The sequence below is a fragment of the Truncatella angustata genome, assembly GCF_020726525.1.
Source record: "Truncatella angustata strain MPI-SDFR-AT-0073 chromosome Unknown BKA67scaffold_2, whole genome shotgun sequence".
Classification (NCBI taxonomy): domain Eukaryota; kingdom Fungi; phylum Ascomycota; class Sordariomycetes; order Amphisphaeriales; family Sporocadaceae; genus Truncatella; species Truncatella angustata.
In genome coordinates this window covers 6,916,584-6,941,457 of record NW_025763382.1, presented here as the reverse complement: position 1 = coordinate 6,941,457, position 24,874 = coordinate 6,916,584, and the positions used below count along the sequence as shown (strand labels likewise).

Sequence of the window (24,874 nt, the reverse complement as noted above, 5' to 3'; positions counted from 1 at the left end):
CTCCCCAGCCCCATCCATACACCTTGTGTACAGTTCTGATTTGACAGCACAACCTACACCATACAAGTCCTAGGTTTACTTCTTGTGCTCAGTACTGCCGGTTTAAGATCATTAACACTATAACATTACACCTTGATAGATACTGGCTTAATAAATGGTTGTTATTAGTCCGTACTGGACATTGTTGATGATATAATCACTCCAAACTGTACCGCCAACTCCGTCCACGCCTTTCTTAACGGCTTCCTCCACGGCTTCGTTACTTGTTCGGCAGTATTTACTTCTGGTCTTAGATGCTCGGGGCCTGAATTCTCTCTAGAGAAAAAAACAGAAGTTAAATTCTAAACACCTTCCTCCTGGACTTCCTTACCACCGCAATATAGGACCCCTTCTGTCTCATTGGGGTGCTTGGTTCTCTGCTAGTTCCTCACGTTGGTTAGTTACTTCTTGATCCTCGCTGAAGCCGGCGTCCTTAGTCGTTAGGTCAACCGCGAATGCTACCTCCAGATGTTGCTAAATAGTATGTTGACTGGCTGAGGCACCTTGCAAGCTCTAGATGATTTGGAGCCCGTCAGGTCAGCAAGTGATGTATGTCGGAGCGGTTTTGTAGGCTGGGCTAGGAATGGCGAATGGCTTTGGAAGGCAGCACACAGCAGAGGATTAGATTTTGGTCAACCTGGGTACAAATCCACGCTTGGATTTGAGGACGATGCTATGGAGCTAGGCAAGGCACGTACATTGGTTTTGTAGGGAACTGACCGGTGTCGGAACAAGCATGGATCGTTGTGCCTTAATGAATTGGTTTACTTGAGTATTCTTTCATGGGCTTGTCCATCTGGTGTAATTGCTACGGAGAAAATACCAATCATTACTTGTCCATCAAGAGATGTTATTCTTCACCTATATACAGTTATGTTTGATGATAAAGCATGTTCAAGTACAAGACATCTAGGTCCTCATCCTCTCGGCGATGACCTTGTATTCCTTCCTCTGCTTCGGGGTCTTTGTCATACCCAGCTTGACCCTGCCCGCCAATCTCGCCAGTCTCTGGAAGAGGTAGTTCTCCGCCGTCCATGACAAGACGAGATATGCCAGACCCAGCACCAGCAGTGTCATCTTGAAGCTGAACGAGATGTTGGTGAGTTGCATTAGATGCTTGATGCTGTGAGTTGGCGCCAGCACCATGTAGATGTTGATGGCCAGTGCTACGGCGATTGTTGCGACGAAGGGGTAGTTCTGCCACATTGGTTGTCTGAACGGCTTGCCAGCCATGAGGACGACACCGACGAGTGTGTATTCGAAACACGAGACCAAGAAGAGAGCTGTGTTCTCGGAGTTCTTGATGTTGGACTTCTCCGGGTTGATATGTGGCGGGATGAACCATTCCTGCTCTCTAACAAGGAGGAATGCGACCGCCTGGATTGAGATACAAATGAGAATCTGACCAAGCAGGGGAGTCAAGACCTTTCGTGACACCAGATCAGCAGTAGGTCGTTTGCGGCTCAGCACCGGGTAAGGACCAGACCATCCCATAAATATTGCAATAGGCAGGATGAGCAGAACATCAATGAACAGAAACTGAAAGTCGCCAAGATTCGATGCCGAAGCGTATAGAAAGCTGACAGAAGTGAACTGGATAGCCGAGTAGAGGGACATGAACTTGAAACAACTGAAGCTGGTGACGAGGGCAGCTCGTCCTTCTCTGATCACGTCTGGGACGCAGCGAATATCGAATACGCGGGATGTGAATGGAGCGGCCACAGACGCCTCGGCTTCAGATAGCGAGATGCCGACATCAGCTGCCTTGAGTGCGCCACAGTCATTAGCACCGTCACCACAGAAGCCAGCGCAGTATCCAATACTCTGCAGCTTCTCCACCAACTCGTGTTTCTCATCAGGTGACATTCGTGCAAAGATCTTGCCCTTGACAAGCATTCTATGCAGAGTTTCTGTTGGCGCGTAGTCAATGACCCAGCGGAAGACATCGCCGGTCACGGCGAGTGAATAATTGCTTAGGTTTGTGATATCATAAGGCAAGGAGACATCAAGGTCGGCCGGGACGGGAAGCGGTAGGAGAGTGTGCTTATCCAGTTTCAGATTGGGCGCGTCGATGCTTTCCCAGTGCAGATCGGCGTTGGGGTCTTGAAAATGCCCTTCCACAAAATGTGGTACAAAACAATGCGCGTTCTTGTCGAGCAGACCACAGTTCCTGGACACGCTGATCGCGGTGAGGATGTTGTCTCCTGTAACCATGACCTGGCCGATATTTGCATCTGTCAATTCCTTAAGAACAGCAGCAGTTGTGGGCTTGAGCTTGTTCTCGAAGATAATAAAGCCGACAAAGTCGAGTTCCGACTCTACTTCTTCACGCTTCATCTTTTGACTCTTGACCCAAGACAGCTTTTTCAAATGTTTTGTTGCGCATGCAATGACTCGATAACCCTTGTGAGTGTAATAGGAGAGCAGTTCCTCATAGTCTGCAGGAAACGAGTCCGCTTTGCAGATCTCTCGCATGCATTCCGGCGCACCTTTTACGTAAACATCTGCGGTTTGCTGCCCGAATGCTCGCACAAGAACGCTTGCGCGGCGAAGGTGCGAGACAAATTCAAAGCCTTTCAGCACACCCAGCTCCACAGAGGTATTACGTCTTTGAGCCGAGCCCAGGTCGTCAGTATCATAGAGCGGCAGGGGAGGCGGCCGGGCGACGGAGGGTGAGAGTCCACCCTGCTCTTCATCTTCGTGTTCACCGCCCTCCTGTCTGCCCTCTTCGAAGGTCCAGTAGGTGAACTCGAACATCTTGAGATCTAGGGGATCTCCCATGAGCTCACCGTCAACAGACCGTAGCGAATGGCACGTGGCCATAGTGAATAAAGCAGCACGATTTGTGTCTTTAAGGTTTTCCGGGGAAGCTTCATAGTTTGCTGGCTGCACAAGCGATGATGCCTTGGTTACCAGTTCGCCGAATTGTTTCTTCGACCGTTCGACCAACCGCACTCCAAGAACATCCAAGCCTTCTTCGGTCAAAGTACCGGTTTTGTCGAAACACATGATATCAAGCTTGCCGCCAACATTGACTCTCTGAGGGCTGATGCAAAAGATTTGCTTCTTTCGTAGTCGACTCAATGCAAAGTTCGTACCGATAGTCAGCGTGGCTGGGAGTGCTGGTGGTACAACGATGGTGATAAGATCAAGGGCGCGCACAACTATCAAGTGCCAGGCCAGTCCAAGCCGTAGGAAGTTGACGAAAGACACGATAAACCCGAGTATGGCGATACAACCCATGACGGCGATGTACCGGAAAGAGTCGCGGTAAAATTTGAAGCCAGAAGGTTTGGGAAACAGCATAGACCGAACCAAAGATCCTTTCGTTGTGTTGAAGCCGGTTCTGACAACCATCGCAAGCGCCACGCCTTCGTCTTCCCCGTGGTCCTGTGGTCGTCTGGCCCGAATGATCTTGGTACCGCAGAACAAAAAGTGACGGGCAGTTTCCGGAGAGACAGAAGTGGCTCCCAGGTTCATGACGCTGAGAACCTCGTCCGTGGCGGGGACTTTCGATACAGGAACCGACTCACCTGTCAGCATACTCTCGTTGACGATGCAGTCTCCACTCAGGAGAAGACTATCGCTGGGGAACTGTGACAGGTTCGGATCGCTAATCTCATAGACGTCTCCGGGAACGAGGTCACTCGACGAGACATTCGTCCAGAAGCCATCGCGCTGAACACGGACGTCGCATTCGAAGCGGGAAATTTCACGTAGCCGCTTCATTGTAGAACGCGTTTCAATGAGAGTCGCTATGATACTACCAGCCGACATGACAAAGATACAAACGGCGTAATAGTAGTACTCGTCCAAAGACCAGAGAACCAGGCTGGCAATCTGGAAGACGTAGAACGGATGGAAGACCTCGTCAACAAGCAGCTGTGGTGTTGACTTCTGCTCGATGTCGATGAGATTGGAACCAAAGACGTATTCACGCTGCTCCTTCTCCTCGCCGTCTATTCCGGCACGAAGCGTTCTGACGTGTGTCCAATTTGGATCTTTCCATCCATTGCAGATGACGAATTTGTCCTTCAGGGGATGGAAGAACAATCGTACATAGCGATAGTTCAGTATGCGCAACTCCGTCATATATGGATCGCTGTCGTCATCGAGCATTTGAGTCGACATGAACTTGGCTATTACAGTACTGGTTAGCCGAGGAAACAGACAGGGACGATCGGAAACCAGGTCAGGCCACCCAGAAAAGACTTGGAATCTCCCCGCCGCGTTAAGACTGATAGACTGAACTTACAAAGCTTTTCGGGCGCACCAAAGACGGTAGATAGCGGGCGGTCGTATGGACGGGCAGACACATTGATGATTTGCATCTCTCCCCATTGGTTTTCCAGTACAACCCATTGACTGCTGTGTAGAGGACAGGGCTCTCCCGTCAGCTTTACCTGCCAGCGCGGAAGCCAACGCAGTAGCAGGTACGCGACGCCGAAAGTTGCAGTGCACAATAGTATGTATAGGGCAAAGCCTATAGAACTGGTGCGGAACCCAGCAATGACAATGGTGAGATCCTCGTTGACCATGTACAACTTCTGGGTGATGCGACCTTCCCGGGCACTCTGATCGGTACGGCCACTATCGGTTCGTAGTAGTCTGGCATGAACCGAGCTTCGGGAGATGGTCGAGGATCTTCGGTGCATAGCATAATCTTCATGGGGACTCTCCATCTCGGCGGCAGAACTACTCTCCTCGTCGTCCTCATCGACGGCTTCGACGGCGAAAGGGATGTCAAAAGGGAGGTCGTCGATATCCACTGCGGCCGAGCCGTCATCCTCGTATAGGGGGCGACCGTCCTCGTCGTAGACCTGTGGCTCCTCCTCGTCCTCATTGAAGTAGGTAAAACTCGGGGCAAAACTTGCTGTAGAATCGGCTCGGCCGCGGCGATGCGCAAATGCAGACACGCTTGTGGGTAAACTTTCCGCGACAGGCCCAGAGAACATGTCATCTTGGGACATGTCGACATCTTCAAAGACACTCTGACTGCTGTGGTTGGAACTCATTCGGTACAAGCCGGCACGCCCGTTCGTCGGGCCTCTCGACCGCGACTGGGAGCGCGACCGGTCCCCTTGGTAGCTATCCATCGTGAAGGTGAATCCATGAACTGACAGAGCGAAGCGCCGTGGCAGGAACACGGATGGGAACTGAAATAAAGGTAGCCAAACCCCAGATGTAGCGATCTAGGATACTGTGTAATTCGCCAGCAAAAACAAGATAGGCGCCTTTTGGAATCCGTGGTGTATCTTTTCTGTCGACGGCTTCCGTACCGAGGAAGACCTTTTTTTTTTTTTCCCTATACTAATACATAGCTCCCAAAAGATGGTACGGGATAAGCGCGTGGGAAGGGAAGGGACAAGATTACGGGATCCGTACAATAGATTGAACTTGTGAACGGAATGACGCAGTTTCACTGGCCCGTGCCTGTAGGGCCCCACCCATTAAGCTCTTCTCTTTCTCGAGGTCTTCTCTTCTACTTTGGTAATACCCGACACGGGGACAGTATGTAATCAATGTACTCAGCAAGTTAGTCCATCATTAGCACAGTAGCCACCACTTGCCATATAGTTAGTACAGTAACCCTTATGGCCTTACCTAGCCCGTCGGGCAGCCCTAAACTGGCTGATGCAGTCTTATTGACATGCTGCTGTTATCATCACACATAGACTGGGATATATACTCGGACAGTAGCTGGTGATATTATAACAGCATTTCATTCTGACACCGTAATGTGTGTATATATACCCTTGCGGCCAGTGAATTTCTCAACGACATATCCTTGTGTGTAATAACATAGTACTACGGTACAGTATGTACTGTAAGTTCTTGGCATTTGCGGTTTGTTCTAAGGTAGCTGGACTAATCAGAATGGACATACTGGTAAGGGAAGGGTTGCATACAGAACAACTGAGTCATGTCAGTAAAAAGAACTGTATCGATGCATGTTACTATGCAAGACTGACTTGCTACACGCGTCGGAAGGTTACAGGTTACTTTGACGCATCGGGGAATATGTGAAAAAGCTTCGAGGAGCCGTCCCTATTGACCAGCAAGACCAGATCACAATGCCTCATGGAGAGCCGGATTAGAGGTGAGACTTTGCTTTGGAGATGCAACAAACACCACTAAAATCCCCCACGAAGCCATACCCCCCACGTTGCACATAACTACTGTAGTGCATCCACAGCAATGTCAAATTGGCACAATAAGATGGCGGCACGTTGCGACAAAAGGTTCACGACCTGGTCTACATGCAGTCAAAGCAGGCAGGCAGGCACGCAGACAAAGCTCAAAAGCCTTCTGGCCTAGACTAGGTTATATTAATGACGGGGTGGAGAGGAGAGGGCGACAGGCTGTTCGCTTTGTTCACCGCCGGAAGTGGTGTGTGTTATGGGCGGTGGTTGGTCCTATGAGGTTACACGTTTTTGGCATGCCGAACAGCGGATAGTACTCTTAACAGTTAGACCTTCATGAGACTTGAGTTTAGCGTGACCCAACAACTTTTTTCTTCCACACTCAGCGAACATTGAACCTGCGAATCGAATAGAGGTGGGGTAGTAGGCGGCCTTGGTTTTTTTTTTTCCCTTCTGGCTGCGCTTCTGCGTGTTCTGCGTTCTGCGTTCTGCGCTCTTGGTTGTGCTGGCGGGGTCCCCCCCTCCATTCCCCTCCAAAAATCTCAGTCCAAAGATGCACCAACAAGTCATCCATCCCATCAGGGCTTAGGTCAACTAAAAGAACGAGCACCTTTTTCCCTTGCATCACCATCACTTCTCGAGACCTTCTCTTCGCATTTACCCACTCTACGTTGAACTTGCCGAGTCGTCTGCCTGTTCATCTACTTGGTCACCCTCATATTTGATCACAAGTCACGTTCCTGGGTTACTAGAGCCGTCACTTCATTGCTTTACATTTTCACTAAACCACACTACATTAGTCAAGCCCCTTGCTCATTACTGCCTCTGCCAGTATTGACGCGACTCAATAAGTGAAAGTGCAAAGGCAAAGGCGACTAAAACCACAGCAGCGACCTGCTCCACCCGCCACCTTCTCCATATCTTTTTTCTCCGCCTCGAGGAACTCTTCACTGCAACTTTCGCAGTCCGTCTTTGAACCTCAACTCTTCTCCCAAGCAAGCACTTCCATTCACATAACTCACAATGGCCGAGCCTATCAAGAACAGACGGGACCTCGTTGCGCCGTAGGTGGCCTCCATCTGCTTTACATCTCCGAATCTGTCGCACCGCACTGCATCCGCAATTTTATACTGACATGTCGCTGTTCAGGACCCCGCAGAACACACCCGCTAACAATGCTCCCATCTCATCCCACGCACAGCAACCCGGTGTTTCGAGCATCCAGGAGGGTAAGTCACACAGGATTCTCAACACGTGCCATCACATTCTAATGTCTGAATTGCAGATGACATGGAGCGCGCCGCCGCCGCTTCCCTCTTCGCCCAGAACCCTGCCCTTGTATCCATGATCCAAGGTCGCCTCGGCTCTCTGGTCGGCCGTTCCTCCGGTTACATCGAGTCCCTCCCTGCTCCCGTCAAGCGCCGCGTTGCTGGTCTGAAGGGTATCCAGAAGGAGCACTCGAAGTTGGAGGCCGAGTTCCAGGAGGAGGTTCTCCAGCTTGAGAAGAAGTACTTTGCCAAGTTCACCCCGCTTTACCAAAAGCGTGCCGAGATCGTCAATGGCGCCACCGAGCCCACTGAGGACGAGATCAAGGCCGGTGAGGAGGACGAGGAGGACGAGGAGGACGACGAGCCTGCTGAGGCCGACAAGGCCGACGAGAAGCCTACCGAGGAGACGGCCGAGAACGTCTCTGGTATCCCCGAATTCTGGTTGTCCGCCATGAAGAACCAGATCTCCCTCGCCGAGATGATCACGGATCGTGACGAGGCCGCTCTCAAGCACCTCGTTGACATCCGCATGGAGTACCTCGACAAGCCTGGCTTCCGCCTCATCTTCGACTTCGCCGAGAACGAGTTCTTCACCAACAAGACCATCACCAAGACCTACTTCTACCAGAACGAGAGCGGCTATGGTGGTGACTTCATCTACGATCACGCCGAGGGTGACAAGATTGACTGGAAGGAGGGCAACGACCTAACCGTTCGCGTTGAGAGCAAGAAGCAGCGCAACAAGAGTAAGTCCCCAACACTGCCTCGACAAATGCAATTGCCCGTCGTGTCAATTTGCGACATGAGGATGCTAACTACGTAACAAGACACCAAGCAGACTCGCATCGTCAAGAAGACCGTCCCCACCGAGTCCTTCTTCAACTTCTTCTCTCCTCCCATGGCCCCCTCAGAGGAGGACGACGACGCCGCCTCCGACATCGAGGAGCGCCTGGAGCTGGACTACCAGCTTGGTGAGGACATCAAAGAGAAGCTCATCCCCCGTGCCATCGACTGGTTCACTGGTGAGGCCCTGGCATTCGAGGAGATTGAGGACTTTGACGAGAACGACCTCGATGAGGATGACGAGGAGGATGATGATGACCTGAGTGACGACCGTGATGATGATGAGGAAGAGTCCGAGGAAGATGTTTGTCTCCCATCAACCTGACCTCTGAGTGTGACCATGTGCTAATCTCGATCATATAGGACGACGGTGCTAAGCCCAACAAGGAAGCTGCCGAGTGCAAGCAGAGCTAGATGATGTTGCACTTCTCTTTGCAAGTCACATCTTGCAGCCCGGCTTTTGAATGTTTGCGGATCATAGGACACGTCTTGCGAACAAACTTCTGGGCTCGGCTTCATCCCGCTTCGGAGATGGCTCCGGGCCATTTTGTCGAGCATACCCCTACCCGCAAACCTCGGCACTGCGTAGACGCGCAGACATCTTCAAAATAGACTGGCATCGTCAATCAATAGGTTATAGGTTGACTTCGGGATCTCATTTCTGCGTTGGTTGAAATTCATTACTGTTTCTATTGAGCATGATGCAGGTTAGGAGGAATTGCATGATGTTCGCATGACGAAAGCATAATCTGATAGAGGCAGATGGACCTGAGACGTCATTTCCAGGTCATGAAATGATAGCAGATGCACTCGGCTTCTTGGAGTAGCGGCAAGGTGAAAGAAATAACGGCCTGCAAGTTGTGGATATTTCAGAACACTCTTGCAACATAGTATGTAAATGTAACCTAGCCCATGAACTCGATCCTCTGAGCTCTATTGATGATCGTTTGTGTGCGTGGAAGGTGTCTCAATCGCGTGATTCTTGCAAGGTGACATTTTGTCTGAGCTTCCATCTTGGTCATGAATCACTGTCGTCCCACCCAAGCCGTTGTGGCATATGATGATTTCGTCATCCGATGGCGGAGGTTTGTTGGGTGACAGTAGGAAAAAATTCCTCAGGACGATGGTCAAGTCAAGCGCCAAATCTGGATCCCTTCAGCGACTTGCACCAATCAGAACTCAAGCGGTCTGCCTCACTGCACAAATTGTGCAATACTAATGCAACCTACACCAAAGCAGAGACCGCGGGGTCAATTGACTCCTGCTGCGACATTACAAAATTTCGGGATTTGGTGTTAGCAAGCAAAACATCTGACTCAACTGACGTCGTTATATTTGTACAAGTCTCTCCCCATTACATCCTTGAGACTCGAACAACCATCACTCCTACAAAAATGGCAGCCCCTCAGAACATCAACACTTCCTCACTCGCCAGACCTGATTTCGGTCACAGGCTGAGCGTCTCAACGTCACCAACAGCGACTTTCCAATCCCCACCATCCAGCTTTGGCGGGGCACTGGCACACCGGGCAGCGGCCAAGCAGTTGAAGCCGTTCAACACTCAAGATATCAAGATTCTGCTCCTTGAAAATGTCAACCAGAGCGGAAAAGATATCCTAACCGGTCAAGGTTACCAAGTCGAGGCGCTCAAGACCTCTCTACCGGAGGATCAACTCATTGAAAAGATCCGGTAAGCCACTCGTGCACTGCGTTCGTGGCCGTGGGCCTCGAGGGCTTCTGTGACCAATGCTGCATAAAAGGCTCGCAAGTCACCATGTGTTACGGACACGATACTGATTGAACCATAGTGACGTACATGTTATCGGCATTCGCTCCAAGACTAAGCTCAACGAGCGAGTGCTTAGTGAGGCCAAGAACTTGTTGGTCGTCGGCTGTTTCTGCATTGGCACAAATCAGGTCAATCTTGAGTATGCCGCAAAGCATGGTATTGCAGTTTTCAACTCTCCCTTTGCCAACTCCCGCAGTGTGGCAGAGTTGGTGATCGGAGAGATCATTACCCTTGCCCGTCAGCTGGGAGACCGCTCAAATGAGATGCACCGTGGCATTTGGAACAAGGTCAGCAACAAGTGCTGGGAAATCCGTGGCAAGACGCTCGGTGAGTATGATCCTGGTGTCAGTGACTGTGGACAGCAAAACCTGACCCTTTGTTTCTCTAGGTATAATTGGTTATGGACACATCGGCTCGCAACTGTCAGTGTTGGCTGAGGCTATGGGTATGACGGTGATCTATTACGACGTCGTCAGCTTGATGGGTCTGGGTACTGCCCGACAAGTACCGACCATGAAGGACTTGTTGAACCAGGCCGATTTTGTTACCCTCCATGTCCCTGAGCTCCCAGAAACAAAGAACATGATTTCTGCCCCACAATTCGCAGAGATGAAGGAAGGTTCTTACCTGATCAACGCCAGCCGTGGAACCGTGGTTGACATCCCGGCCCTCATCAATGCTTCGCGGAGCGGTAAGATTGCCGGTGCTGCATTGGATGTGTACCCCAACGAGCCTGCAGCCAACGGTGACTACTTCACCAACGACCTGAACACTTGGGGTGAGGATCTACGCAGCCTGAAGAACCTCATTCTCACACCACATATTGGCGGTAGCACTGAGGAAGCTCAGCGAGCGATCGGTGTAGAAGGTAAGATTCTCTGCGTGCCTTCGTTTTGTGATAAGGGAGATGGCAGAAACTAATAACAAATGTCAGTTGGTGATGCTTTGGTCCGATACATCAACCTGGGTATTACACTGGGCAGCGTCAACCTGCCGGAGTGCAACCTGCGTTCATTGACCCAGGAAGAGCCCGACCATGCCCGCGTTATTTATATCCACCAGAACGTCCCTGGTGTTTTGCGCAAGGTCAACGAAGTCCTCGGTAACCACAACGTCGACAAACAGATCAGTGACAGCAGAGGTGACGTTGCCTACCTGATGGCTGATGTCAGTGATGTCGGATCTGCTGATATCAAGGATATCTCTGATTCTCTCGAGGCTCTCAGTTCAAGAATCTTGGTTCGTGTTTTGTACTAGAACGGGAGGAAAAAGCTCATTGAGCACAATCGGCAAAGAAAGGCGTTTGGGGGCTAATAGGGACCGGGGACAAAAAGAGAAAAAAAAACCTTCCCCTTGATCGACATAGACATGTACCATTCAACACAGACACATGAAGCATTTGATCTCAGTGTTGATTAGCAAAAAGAAAAAAATTTGATTCAATATAGACTGTAAATCACAGTATAAAAACGTCAAAACAAAAGAATTCCATCGAGAGGCTTTAACTGAGAAACTCCCATGCGGAATGTTGTTATACACACTTGGTTGATGATTCTCGTGGACTGAATTGGACACGACGGCAAATGAACGGACATGGCTGCTACCACAAGCACGAACGCAGTAGCATAAGATGTAAGAAAAATAGATGATTGAGAATGATGCCTGATGATTCCAGTAACTTCGTATTCAAATTTCACCGCATCATCTGTCACGTTGGTGAATAGAGTTCTTCCAATTGTGTAGTCTCTGTTGATGTTGTCAAACAGGTGAATTTGATAGCAAAGCCCCCGGCATGAACCCCCTAATAACAACGATGACGGGGTTGCCCCTGAAGTTTATATCCGAACATGCACTGCGGGCCCGAAATTGATCTGGACGACGACGGGGGGGCCATACCGAGAGTTCATTACCGCATGAGGATTTAAGATCTACATATTGCCAATCCAAGCCGTTTGTAATAGATTGGGAGAGTTATGTACTCGGAACGGTTTTCCACGTGGACCAGAGCTGCATATGCGGTTTCAACACCTGCAGCAGACGAAGCGACGGGTTCTATAGTTGACGTATGGACCGGCTGAACACGATACAGTGGTCTCTAGAAAAATGTCCATTTCACAAATTTGCCGGGGGAAAAACCATGAGAACGTTATGAAGACACTACCAGCATTGCACTGAGAATGAACGGGTCTGAGGGGAGAGCAATGAGCAAAGGAAATGTAAACAGCCTGATGCTACTCTAGCCAGCTCATATCAAACAGCGTTCCCCTTCCCCTGCAGAAAAGTTTATGTTGGCCGCGCCCTGTTCCTGCACGCTCGCGTCTTCCAAATGGCCACCGTAAAAAGTTTAGGGGAACGTGGAGAGGTGTCCCGGGCTTTCCCATAAGCGGGCAAGTGGTCTTAGACGTCGCGCTAAGAGAGCAAGGTTACAGCTATTCGCCGAGAATCTTCAGAATCCCAACATTAGCAAATAAAAGGAGAGAGAGTATCATGTCAATACGGAGTCTAGTGAATGATATCAAACAAGATCTTGCGGTGTGAGAATACAACATGACGGATAATACGTCGAACTTGGTGGTTATGGGGGAGCTTGCCAGCTGGCCAACATTGCCCCCCTTTCGTTGCTTTAAAAAAAATATTGTGTCCCAGCCTCCTCATGGTAAGTTATCCATTTTCTGGGCCTTTGGAGCTTCGATGTGGTAAAAAGGGAAACGAACCCCTGAAATAGAAAGCCGCCTACACACCGCGACTTCTAGAAGCCTTGAAAAGTTATCTTCAGTGCGAGGGTTCTCCGGCGGACTGACGAGGGAACCTAACCCCCCCCCCAATAAAAGGACGAATTGGGTTTCTGGACGAGCACGGTGTCACACGCACATAGACACACTCGAACAAGACGGTAGCACAGCATACATAGGCGCTGGTTCCTGGGCACATTATTTGCATATGCAAGTATTCGGACCATTGAGGGTCGACGCAGGTTTGACTGTAGCAGTTGAAAGGTTGCATATTGAGGATTGTTTCTGCAAGCCCGTGCCCGTGCTGGCGGGACAGTCCCAGTGATTGCGCGATCCGGGCGCTAGGGTATCGAGAGGCCAGAAAGAATAGTGGCCGGGTACAGTGAACTTAGGATGGTGCACAAGCCCAGGTGAGACATGGGCGGCGCGCCTGTAGCGGTACCTAGCTGGCAACAAATTTTTAGCGCAAGACGGATTGAGTCCCCTTTTCCAACCCCTGTCTCTTGTGTGTGCTGTTAGTGACTGATGGTCATCGCTCCAAGCTTGGGGGGGATGGTTTGTGCTGGGCTGGCAGAACGCGGCGGCTGATTCCTCTACCCCCAAAATCTGGCCTGGCAATTGGCTTTGGCATTGGCTTTGGCATTGGCGTTGGCCTGGCTGCATGGGGCCGTGGGCCACAGCAGGGGGGCATGGCATAGCACAGCATAGCATAGCATAGCATGGCGTTGACTTCTCTGTACAGTAAACTCAACTCGACTGACATGATATTTTTGATGCTCGCTCAACCCTCTTGCATCCCATCCGGCCTGTTCTGATCTGGCAGCTCCTCCATCCACCAGTCTGCTTTGTTATTGTTGCTTTCCGGGCGAAGGATCAAGCATCGACGAGACAGATCTCCGTCTCTGTTTCTACTCACTCGAGATCCCCACTAAAGCTCAATAACATACAAACACATCGAAACGGCCAATCTTTCCTTCTCTCCATCTGCCATCTCACTTGCCCAGTGTGCATAGCAGACCTTCTTTTCCAAACCTAGTAAATATTTTACATCTATCTATTTTGATTTGGCCTGTACGAATGTGTTCTACTCTGTCTGCTCCTCCCTCTTAGCAAATAGCCAGCCAGCCAGCCAGTCAGCCAAGCCAGACCGCCAGCCAACTACCGAACCGCTTGCCCTGACAGATACTCGTGGCAGTTGCTCAACACGCGACCTACACTCGTTGAGCTCGCTGACCTCCCAACGCCCGACCTTGAGCCTCGGACGCGGCAGACGACCACCCCTAATTCCACCAACAATATATACATGAGAGGGAAGCAGCGTTCGCCCCCATGTCGCAGACTTACGATGTCGGAACGCGAGCCTGGCAGCCCGATGCCACCGAGGGCTGGGTGGCTTCCGAGGTTGTCAACAAGACGGTCGATGGCAACAAGGTGATACTGGAGTTCAAGCTCGAAAATGAAGAGGTACGCGTAGGCCCCGAGAGCTTCGTTTTGCTCCCAGCAGCGACGGCAATTGCATCTGATACAGATCCCCCACCTGCCACGGTCTTATACCAGATGACTGACATGCCCCCCTATTCACCAAATATAGACCAAGAAGATCGAGCTCTCGCTCGAAGGACTACAGACCGGAAATGACCCTTCGTTACCACCGCTCATGAACCCTACCATGCTCGAAGCCAGCGATGATCTTACCAACCTATCTCATCTTAACGAGCCAGCCGGTATGCTTAGCCCCTTGCCAGCGAGCGAAGCACTTTCGCCCTCGAAGGACACTTCAGGGAGCGGGAGCTTAGCCTCCCCTGCCTCTACATTGTACAGTCCATCTTGCTGACCACCACGGCCTACTACAGTTCTGCAAGCCATCCGCCTCAGATATCTGCAAAAGGAAATCTACACATACTCGGGTATTGTGCTAATAGCCACGAATCCTTTCGCTCGTGTGGATTCTCTCTATGTCCCGGGCATGGTACAAGTATACGCTGGCAGGCAGAGGGCGACACAAGCGCCGCATCTGTTTGCCATTGCGGAAGAAGCCTTTGCGTAAATACCCCCCCCCTCGTCCTGTACTCTACTTTCACGCGGAGGAGGAGTAGTGGCTGACGATTGTTATCATTGTAGGGACATGTTGAGAGACAAGAAGAACCAAACCATTGTCGTCTCGGGAGAGTCGGGAGCCGGAAAGACGGTCAGCGCCAAGTACATCATGCGATACTTCGCCACGAGAGAATCGCCAGACAACCCAGGAGGCAGGAAAAAGGGCGCCGAAGCTATGAGCGAAACGGAAGAACAGATCCTGGCGACGAATCCCATCATGGAAGCCTTCGGTAACGCGAAAACGACTCGAAACGATAATTCGTCCCGTTTTGGAAAGTACATTGAGATTCTGTTTGATGACAAGACAAATATTATCGGAGCCAAGATCCGTACATACTTGCTCGAGCGCTCAAGATTGGTCTTCCAGCCCCTCAAGGAGCGGAACTACCACATCTTCTACCAGCTCATCGCTGGTGCCACCGACGCGCAGCGCAAGGAGCTCAGCCTTCTCCCCGTCGAGCAGTACGACTACATGAACCAAGGCAATGCCCCCGTTATCGACGGTGTCGACGACAAGGCCGAGTTCGAAGCCACAAAGAAGTCGCTTACAACCATCGGTGTCACGGAGGAACAGCAAATGGGCATCTTTAGGCTGCTCGCTGGTCTGCTTCATCTGGGAAATGTTAAGATCACGGCATCCCGTAATGACAGTGTACTACCTCCCGACGAGCCGGCCCTCGTCAAGGCTTGCTCGATACTCGGCATAGACAACACAAACTTCGCCAAGTGGATCGTCAAGAAGCAGCTCATTACCCGTGGCGAAAAGATCACCTCCAACTTGACACAACAACAGGCTATCGTCGTGCGAGATTCCGTTGCCAAGTACATCTACTCTAGCATGTTCGACTGGCTTGTTGAGGTCATCAACCACAGTCTTGCCACGGACGAGGTCCTGAACCGGGTAACCTCTTTCATTGGTGTTCTTGATATCTACGGTTTCGAGCACTTTGCCAAGAACTCGTTCGAACAGTTCTGTATCAACTATGCCAACGAAAAGCTGCAGCAGGAGTTTAACCAGCACGTTTTCAAGCTCGAGCAGGAAGAGTACATAAGAGAACAGATCGACTGGACCTTCATCGACTTCTCTGACAATCAGCCCTGTATTGACTTGATCGAGAACAAGATGGGCATCCTGTCACTTCTCGACGAAGAGTCGCGTTTACCCATGGGATCTGACGAGCAATTTGTCACAAAGTTGCATCACAACTTTGCCAGCGACAAGAACAAGTTCTACAAGAAGCCCCGTTTCGGCAAGTCTGCCTTCACTGTCTGTCATTATGCTGTCGACGTGACATACGAGTCTGATGGCTTCATCGAGAAGAACAGAGATACTGTGCCCGATGAGCACATGGAGGTTCTCAAGGCAAGCAGCAACAGATTTCTTGGAGATGTCTTGGCCGCTGCCCTCGCGGTCCGTGAAAAGGACGTCGCTTCAGCGACGTCGTCTTCCGTGGCAAAGCCGGGTGCGGGCAGGAGGATTGGAGTTGCTGTTAACCGCAAGCCGACTCTGGGTGGTATCTTCCGCTCCTCACTCATCGAGCTTATGAATACAATCAACAACACGGATGTGCACTATATCAGGTGTATCAAGCCTAATGAGGCCAAGGAGGCCTGGAAGTTCGAAGGCCCCATGGTTCTCAGCCAGTTGAGAGCCTGTGGTGTGTTGGAGACGGTCCGCATTAGTTGTGCTGGTTATCCAACGCGATGGACCTATGAAGAATTCGCTCTTCGTTATTACATGCTGGTTCCCTCGACGCTGTGGACCGCTGAGCTTCGGGAGATGGCGAATGAGATTCTGGCCAAGGCTCTCGGCGAGAGCACTGGCAAGGGTCAGGACAAGTACCAGCTTGGTCTGACAAAGATCTTCTTCCGTGCTGGTATGCTGGCTTTCATGGAGAACCTCCGCACTGAGCGCCTCAACTCTGCTGCCATCATGATCCAGAAGAACCTGAAGGCCAAATACTACCGCAACAGATATTTGGAGGCACGCAACGCTATCCTCGGGTTCCAGTCGCTTTCTAGAGCCTTCATGATCCGCCGGAAGGCCGATGAATGGAGGACAGTCAAGGCTGCTACCACCATTCAGAGAGTATGGAAAGGTCAAAAGCAGAGGAAGGCTTTCCTCAAGATCCGTGCCGATTTGGTCCTTGCCCAGGCCGCAGCCAAGGGTTACCTGCGAAGGAAGGAGATCATGGAGACCCGGGTGGGCAACGCCGCACTCCTCATCCAGCGTGTATGGCGCCGGAGACAACAGCTCCGCCAGTGGAGGGATTACCGCAGAAAGGTTGTCATTGTCCAGAGCTTGTGGCGTGGAAAGTCGGCGAGACAGGATTACAAGAAGGTTCGCGAGGAAGCACGCGATCTGAAGCAAATCTCGTACAAGCTTGAAAACAAGGTCGTCGAGCTCACTCAGGCTCTTGGTTCTATGAAGACCCAGAACAAGGGTCTGGTCAGTCAAGTCGAAAACTACGAAAACCAGATCAAGTCCTGGAAGACCAGGCACACGGCGCTGGAAACCCGAACAAAGGAGTTGCAGGCCGAGGCCAACCAGGCTGGTATTGCAGTCGCAAAGCTCCAGGCAATGGAGGAGGACATGCAGAAGCTGCAGCTTACCTACGAGGAGTCCAACTCCAACGTCAAGCGCATGCAAGAGGAGGAGCGCGAGCTCAAGGAGAAGCTGCGTTCCACCGAAACTGAGCTCGAAGAGGTCAAGAAGGAGAGCGATGCTCATCTTGGTACCGTCGGCGGCCTCAAGCAGCAGTTGGCAGACCTTGCCGACCAGCTCGAGCTGGCTAAGCGCAGCGGCCCGATCAACGGGGAACTCGCCAACGGCCACGCCGCTGCCGCCCCTGCAGTCAGCGGTCTGATCAACCTCGTCTCCTCGAAGAAGAACCTGGCCAAGCGCCGAAGTGCGGGAGAGGATACCCGGGGTATGGACCGATTTAGCGCCGCCTTCAATCCGCGGCCTGTATCGATGGCAGTTACCAACGGTGGTCAACGCCCGTACGCCGGCGCGGGCAGCTTCCTTCCAGGTGTGGACAGCATCGAAATGGAGCTCGAAGGGTTACTTGCCGATGAGGACGGTCTCAACGAAGAAGTCACCATTGGCCTTATTCGCAACCTCAAGATCCCATCCCCTAACCAGAACCCTCCACCTTCCGACAAGGAGGTCCTCTTCCCGTCATATCTTATTAACCTGGTCACTTCGGAGATGTGGAACAACGGCTTCGTTAAGGAGTCGGAGAGATTCCTGGCTAATGTCATGCAGTCGATCCAGCAGGAGGTCATGCAGCATGACGGTGATGAGGCCATCAACCCCGGTGCTTTCTGGCTCTCGAACGTCCACGAGATGCTCTCGTTCGTCTTCCTTGCCGAGGACTGGTACGAGGCGCAGAAGACGGACAACTACGAGTACGACCGTCTCCTTGAGATTGTGAAGCACGACCTCGAGAGCTTGGAGTTCAACATCTACCACACTTGGATGAAGGTGCTGAAGAAGAAGCTCCAGAAGATGATCATTCCTGCCATCATCGAGTCTCAGTCTCTGCCTGGCTTTGTCACGAATGAAAGTAACAGATTCCTTGGCAAGCTGCTGCAGTCAAACTCGGCACCCGCCTACAGCATGGATAACCTCCTCAGCCTGCTCAACAACGTCTTCCGTGCCATGAAGGCCTACTACTTGGAGGACTCCATTATTACTCAGGCAGTCACTGAGCTCCTTCGTCTTGTCGGTGTCACCGCCTTCAACGATCTTCTTATGCGCCGAAACTTCCTCTCGTGGAAGCGTGGTCTTCAGATCAACTACAACATCACCCGTATCGAGGAGTGGTGCAAGAGTCACGACATGCCTGAGGGTACCCTCCAGCTCGAGCACTTGATGCAGGCGACTAAGCTTCTTCAGCTCAAGAAGGCGACTCTAAACGATATCGAGATCATTCAAGATATCTGTTGGATGCTGTCGCCTAACCAGATCCAGAAATTGCTTAACCAATATCTGGTCGCCGACTACGAGCAGCCCATTAACGGCGAGATTATGAAGGCGGTTGCTTCCCGGGTTTCCGAGAAGAGCGATGTTCTCCTTCTCCAAGCTGTTGATATGGACGACAGTGGACCATATGAGATCGCTGAGCCCCGTGTCATTACCGCTTTAGAAACATATACCCCATCCTGTAAGTTGACTTGAAATTCTTTGAAACATCCGTGACAGCAGCTAACAAGCTCGATTTTAGGGCTACAAACTCCCAGACTGAAGCGCCTCGCTGAGATAGTGTCTGCCCAGGCGATCGCTCAGCAAGAAAAATACGAAGATGACGAAGAGTATGAGGGCGAAGATGGCATTCCTGAGGGAGAGGAGCCCCCAGAGATCCTGGCCGCCGCGTAGATGTTGCGAGGTCAGCAATAGATCTTCTGCACAGCGATGCACCAGGGTTTAAAATGTAGATCATAATCCGAGGTTCGATTTGTTGGTGCTTGAGGGATCAACAAACCCATGTACAGTGATGCGCGAGAGATGAGCAGACGTCTAATGGATACCACGGAATTGAATTAGAGAGAGAAACTCATGCGGACACATTATAGGAATATGGGAGGGCGTCACTTTTTTGACAGCTAATGAGCGTATCTTTGAGACAAAAGGAAAGGCCGGAGATAGATGGAGAGAGAGAGAGGGAGAGAGGTTGAAACAAAGTGTATTAAAAGATCATGTAGCATCTTCCTGGTGTTATGGCAGGTTATATTGACTTCACCACACGGGTATATGCCGTGTAATCAGCCAAAGTCATGAGAAGTGCGACCATTTTCCACCCGCTTTTGGCAATTGCAACATACCTGAGGATACTTATTTCCTTGAGCCCAGTCTCTGTTCCATTTTAGATGGCTTGCATGAGCCAGGACGGCCCCACTCCATATAACATTTGTCTGCTGTTATGTTATTGTTTTGTACGAAAATGACAGAGAACAAAGGGAAGGTGGGAAGGGTCGAGAGGAATGTATGATTTATAAGTACTATTTTAACTCAATTATTCAGAGAGCATCTAATCTTGAGTCGTTAAACCTGTCCAAGATTCCACGCCCTTACATATTTCCTCATCGTACGTGCTTGACTAAACACACTAAAACCACACGAACGCCGCGGGCCTCAAAGAGATATCGTTCAAGAAAGGATATTTGGGTTCGTTCTGTTACTGTCACTTGTATACAACTCAAAGTGTATGAAGAAGAAGACAAAGTAAAGCTTGACGGGACATGACAGGATGCTCCCCACGTGACCGATCAAACGTCCCGCGAACCATTGAAATTCTCTATCAATCAATCAACCAATCAATCAACCAATCAACCAATCAACCAATCAACCAATCAACCAATCAACCAATCAACCAATAAAATAAAATAATAAAAATTCAAGTTTAGACCCTCGATATAAATAAGCCTAACTTCCATTACTGGTGTCAAATTTAATATCTGGCGTATTTATTGGACCAGAGTTCCTTCTACGTACTCTAGTGAATTCGCGACACGGCCGTTTCTGCAAATCGCTTGTGATTTATTCGAATCTGGCGGAAAGTTTTCCGCACTTTGGGTTTGCGCTTCTAGTGACCCAAAAACCCACACTAAGCAGCAGCAAAAGCAAACGCAAAAGCAAAAGCAGAGCAGCCGTAGCAAGACCAAGCATAACAACATAAGAACAAGGCAAAGAGAATCCCTCCCAAAATAAAATCCAACGGGGCAGAAAAACACAACGTACAACAAGAAAGGAAAGGAAAGGGAGAAAAGAAAGCCATGGGCGGTCGCACGGAACCCAACATCGTCGTCACGGGCACCCCCGGCGTCGGCAAGACGACGCACTGCGAGGTCCTGGCCGAGCGCACAGGGCTCAGGCACCTCAGCGTCAACCAGGTCGTCAAGGACAAGGGGGCCCATGAGGGCTGGGATGACGAGTTTCAGAGCTGGGTCGTGGATGAGGATAAGGTGAGGGTCTTCTTTTTCTTCTTTTTCTCTCTTCATACGTCCATGAAATCTTGTGTTTTCTTATGTCGTCGCGTTTCTGGGCTTTGGGGCATCTGCACATTTCCCGGTTTAAGGTTTTTGCAAAAGAAGGAAGCATGAGGGAAGGGAGGAAGGTAGGAGCAATATGCGATGGAGGAAGAAGAAAGTGGCCAACCGAGCGGGAGGAGGGCAATATTTCGAGAGTAAAAAGAAGAAGAAAAACGGCTAACGAGAACGTTTTCGAAATGCAGTTATTAGACGCCATGGAGGATGACGCAGCAAAGGGCGGATGTATAATCGATTGGCATGCATGCGATCTGTTCCCTGAACGCTGGGTCGATCTCGTGGTTGTGTTGAGGACGGACTCGACGGTGCTCTATGATCGGTTGAAGTCAAGGTGAGTAGTGTTCCCGTTTATCCCCCCCCCCCCCCTAACTTTTTCTTAAGGGGGATGTATGAGCTGATGCGCATGTGCAATAGGAAATACCCAGAGGCTAAGCTACAGGAAAACCTTGATAGCGAGATCATGGAGGTCCTACTGCAGGAGGCTAGGGAATCTTATGATGAGCAGATCGTGGTGGAGCTCCAGAGTAATGATTCGGATCAGATGGAGCAGAATGTTGATCGGATTGAGGCTTGGGTGAAGCAATGGAAGCAGGACCACCCGGAAGGGCAGGAGGCCGGTTGAGGTTAGACATGGTCCGAGAAATGATCAAATGAACCATTGCAACAGGCCGTACAAGTCTCTGGGCAATCACGCGTGCGAGAAACGATCACGACTGACCGAACCAGGACAAGACATCGGCCTATAAGTTGCAACTTACATGAGATGGTGGCATTATCGAAACTTGATATTCTTAATCTTGGTCACAGTATCGATACTAACGCCAATATGTGGGTGCATCGCCTCTCGCCTTAACCCAAGCTTTATCAAGCGCTTCAACCACATCATCTGGAAGTGGACCTTTCTCCGCTGCTTCAACATTCTGTATCAGCTGATCATAAGAGCTAAACCCTAAAAGTAGCCCGTCGTCGCCACCTTTCGAGGCTCCTTCAAACTGACTATGATGGATAACCCATCTGAGGCCAACTTCAATCAATGGGATGCCATGCTTCTTTGCCACGGGCTCGACAAGTGCAAGCGCATCCAAATTCGACTGCTTGAAGAACCGATCCTGATACATCTTCCCAAGGCTGCTAGAGTCGCTGAACCGGCCTTCCGCAGGCTTGTCGAGCGTGGTATACTTACCGGAGAACAATCCCGCGGCCAGCGGATTATAGGCAATCAACGAGATGCCGAACTTTCGCAGCGCGGGGATCAGCTCCGACTCGGCGGCGCGTGCTACATACATTGCTGGTGTCAACGACTGCATCTCACTCTGCGCACCATGCCGGCTTTGAACTTACTGATAGCGTTGTACATGCCCTGATACACAGCCGGCCTCACGAACCCGCGCCTCTCGCAGATGCCCACCATCTCCGCTACCTCCCACGACGCGTAGTTGCTCAGGCCCAGCCGCCCGAACTTTCCCTCGCGGTAGAGCTTATCCGCCGCCTCGAGCGTCTCCTCGTACGGCACGCTCCGGTCCGGCGCGTGCAGATAGAAGATATCGGGCCTGTCGATACCGAGATTCTCCAGGCTCTCGTCCCAGGCCCTGCTCAGCCTCCCGGCCGCGTGGTCGCCGGGCTGTTTGGGGTAAACCTTGGACGCTACATCGAAGCTCAGGTCGGGCAGCCCGGCCAGTGCCTCGCGCGTGAACGCCTCCTGCCGCCCGCCGACGTACAGCTGTGCCGTGTCGACCTCCCGGTAGCCCCGCGAGGCAAAGTACGACAGGCATTGCTTGTACACCTCGATGTCGGTGATCCGGGCGCCAAGCTTCGGGTCCGGGCCGATGGTCATCGTACCCAGGATCAGGCGGTTCCTCGTTTTTGTTGCCATGGTTTTTCTTTTCTTTTTTCTTTTTTCCCTGTAGAGTTGAACTTGATGCTACACACGTGCAGAATAACTAATGGGTTATGAGGACGGTTCCAACGACGCAGAGTCGCCTTATGCAGGAGCACGTTTTGCGGCAACTGGACGTATGATACACAACCGACTTTCTCTTCCTTCTCCCTAGACAGCGATATATCTGAACTATAGTGTATCCGGCTTTTCTCCCCACCCGTCTGTCGCTATGGTCGGATACTTTTCCGGGTTAGTCAGAGGAGCACATTAGCGAGGGCTTGGCTTTGAGGAGAATCCCCATGGGGTAATCTTACAATTTTCTTGGCGTTGTTGATCAAATGCGCAATGCTCAACGTGATTGTAATCAGGTTCCAACAAGCACCTTGTTCTGGGGTACAAGGGAGGCACCTTGGAACAAATTTGCTGCGAGATACAATGTACTTGTTGAAGTGGAGGATAGTTGCAGCGGGATGCTTACTTGGTGAATCAATACTAGTTGTCCCATTCATCAAAGTGCGATGAGCGTTGTATCAAGCAGTAGTCTAATACTGTTGGTACAGAAATCTCTATAAATTTGTAGTTTACTGCCGTCTGGGTGAATGTCCCTCACAGCTCAAGCTACCGGCAATGTTCCGAACGTCAATTCGCCCTGGCGTCCTCACCATCTGGGAATATCTGCTGAGAACTCCGGCTGAAACTTCTGCATGTATGTGGTATCGTCTCGCTTCCGCAGACCACAATCCAGATATTGCTTATGGAGCTTTGCCAGCCTTTCCCGGTCCAGCTCAACGCCCAGTCCAGGTGTTTTGGGCACCTCGACCGCCCCACCGGCTACCCATTTGAGCGATCCGTCTACGATGACATCCTCGTCACGTCGCTTCCAGGGCCAGTGTGTATCGCAAGCGTAGTCGAGGTTTGTGGTAGCAGCTGCAAGGTGCGTCATGGCGGCCAGCGAGATGCCAAGATGACTGTTCGAGTGCATGCTCAGGCCCATGCCCCATGTGTGGCACATGCCGGCTAGCAATTGAGACTTGCGCAGACCGCCCCAGAAGTGGTGATCCGATAGTATGACTTGGACTGCATTCTTCGCGATAGACTCGGGCAGGTGTGTGAAGGCCACCACGGCCATGTTCGTCGCGAGTGGCATGGTCGTCTCGGTGCAGTTTGCAACCGCCGCCATCCCGTCTATACCTCCGGCGGGATCCTCGAGATATTCGACGATACCGGCAAGCTCCTTTGCTACCCATTTGGAGGTCTCCACTGTCCATGCAGCGTTGGGGTCGAGACGTAAAGGTGTATTTGGGAACGCATGGCGCAGCGCTTTGATTGCCGCGACCTCCTGGGACGGTTCGAAGACGCCGCCTTTCAGTTTGATCGCTGTAAAGCCATACTCGTCCATCATCTTTTTCGCTTGCTTCACCAGTCCCTCCGGATTGAGCGCTTCTCCGAACTCGTCGTCTGGCTGACCGGGGTGCCCAGCCCACTTGTAGAACAGGTAGGCCGAGTATGGCACCGTATCTCTGACACGACCGCCGAGCAAATCACTCACAGGTACCCCAGCAAGTTTCCCCTGGATATCGAGACATGCCACCTCGAACGGACTGAACACTTTATCGGCGGTGGAGGCTGTGGTCACCATACCCGCCATGCCATCACCTCCGTGAGTGCTGCTGCCTTCAAGCGACCCAACGCAGGTCTTATATATAACATTAAGATGTAAGACCGAAGGCTTCAGCTCCTTGATCGCCCTCGCCGCCTCCTCAAGACGTTGCAGATGTGCGTCGTCGCCGTAAGACTCGCCAAGACCATACACCCCAGTTTCGGTGATGACTTCTATAATGCTGCGCAGTGCGAAAGGTTCATGTACGCCGACGCTATTCAATAGTGGCATGTCTTGGAACGCCACTGGCGTGATGACGACGTCTTTAATTCTTACGCTTCCTGCCATGGTGACTTGTGTTCTCGTCTCGAATGGCACTGAGTGTTTCCGAGAATCATGCCAACCGAGCTTTCCATCTCGGCTGATCCTGTCA

General features: G+C 51.2%; 7 protein-coding genes across 7 annotated transcripts; 4 read left to right on the top strand and 3 right to left on the bottom strand.

Moving 5' to 3' along the window:
- Positions 1–948: 948 nt before the first annotated feature.
- Positions 949–5,135, bottom strand: BKA67DRAFT_656572 (uncharacterized protein; the record flags this gene model as incomplete). Its single annotated transcript, XM_046106965.1, has 2 exons — positions 949–4,178; positions 4,295–5,135. The coding sequence occupies 2 exons, from the start codon at positions 5,133–5,135 to the stop codon at positions 949–951; spliced, it is 4,071 nt and encodes a 1,356-aa protein (XP_045962611.1).
- Positions 5,136–7,205: 2,070 nt separating this feature from the next.
- Positions 7,206–8,707, top strand: BKA67DRAFT_656571 (uncharacterized protein; the record flags this gene model as incomplete). Its single annotated transcript, XM_046106964.1, has 5 exons — positions 7,206–7,246; positions 7,332–7,411; positions 7,468–8,196; positions 8,278–8,597; positions 8,657–8,707. The coding sequence occupies 5 exons, from the start codon at positions 7,206–7,208 to the stop codon at positions 8,705–8,707; spliced, it is 1,221 nt and encodes a 406-aa protein (XP_045962610.1).
- Positions 8,708–9,687: 980 nt separating this feature from the next.
- BKA67DRAFT_512409 (uncharacterized protein) lies at positions 9,688–11,339 on the top strand (the record flags this gene model as incomplete). The annotated part of the gene is made up of 4 exons (XM_046097469.1): positions 9,688–9,983; positions 10,102–10,409; positions 10,471–10,950; positions 11,017–11,339. 4 exons carry the CDS (start codon positions 9,688–9,690, stop codon positions 11,337–11,339), a joined length of 1,407 nt encoding a protein of 468 aa, XP_045962609.1.
- Positions 11,340–13,886: 2,547 nt separating this feature from the next.
- BKA67DRAFT_212906 (myosin-2) lies at positions 13,887–19,498 on the top strand. Its single transcript, XM_046095505.1, has 4 exons — positions 13,887–14,278; positions 14,406–14,538; positions 14,668–14,857; positions 14,936–19,498. The coding sequence occupies exons 1-4, from the start codon at positions 14,144–14,146 to the stop codon at positions 19,092–19,094; spliced, it is 4,617 nt and encodes a 1,538-aa protein (XP_045962608.1). The 5' UTR covers positions 13,887–14,143; the 3' UTR covers positions 19,095–19,498.
- A 1,022-nt stretch (positions 19,499–20,520) lies between these two features.
- BKA67DRAFT_212867 (AAA domain-containing protein) lies at positions 20,521–21,636 on the top strand. Its single transcript, XM_046095503.1, has 3 exons — positions 20,521–20,878; positions 21,148–21,293; positions 21,377–21,636. The coding sequence occupies exons 1-3, from the start codon at positions 20,690–20,692 to the stop codon at positions 21,582–21,584; spliced, it is 543 nt and encodes a 180-aa protein (XP_045962607.1). The 5' UTR covers positions 20,521–20,689; the 3' UTR covers positions 21,585–21,636.
- Position 21,637: 1 nt separating this feature from the next.
- On the bottom strand, positions 21,638–23,176 carry BKA67DRAFT_212883 (NADP-dependent oxidoreductase domain-containing protein). The gene is made up of 3 exons (XM_046095504.1): positions 23,156–23,176; positions 22,304–23,081; positions 21,638–22,238 (listed from the first exon to the last, which is right to left on the bottom strand). Exons 2-3 carry the CDS (start codon positions 22,833–22,835, stop codon positions 21,778–21,780), a joined length of 993 nt encoding a protein of 330 aa, XP_045962606.1. The 5' UTR covers positions 22,836–23,081; positions 23,156–23,176; the 3' UTR covers positions 21,638–21,777.
- Positions 23,177–23,499: 323 nt separating this feature from the next.
- On the bottom strand, positions 23,500–24,789 carry BKA67DRAFT_591379 (enolase C-terminal domain-like protein; the record flags this gene model as incomplete). The annotated part of the gene is made up of 1 exon (XM_046104710.1): positions 23,500–24,789. One exon carries the CDS (start codon positions 24,787–24,789, stop codon positions 23,500–23,502), a length of 1,290 nt encoding a protein of 429 aa, XP_045962605.1.
- Between the last annotated feature and the right edge of the window lie 85 nt (positions 24,790–24,874).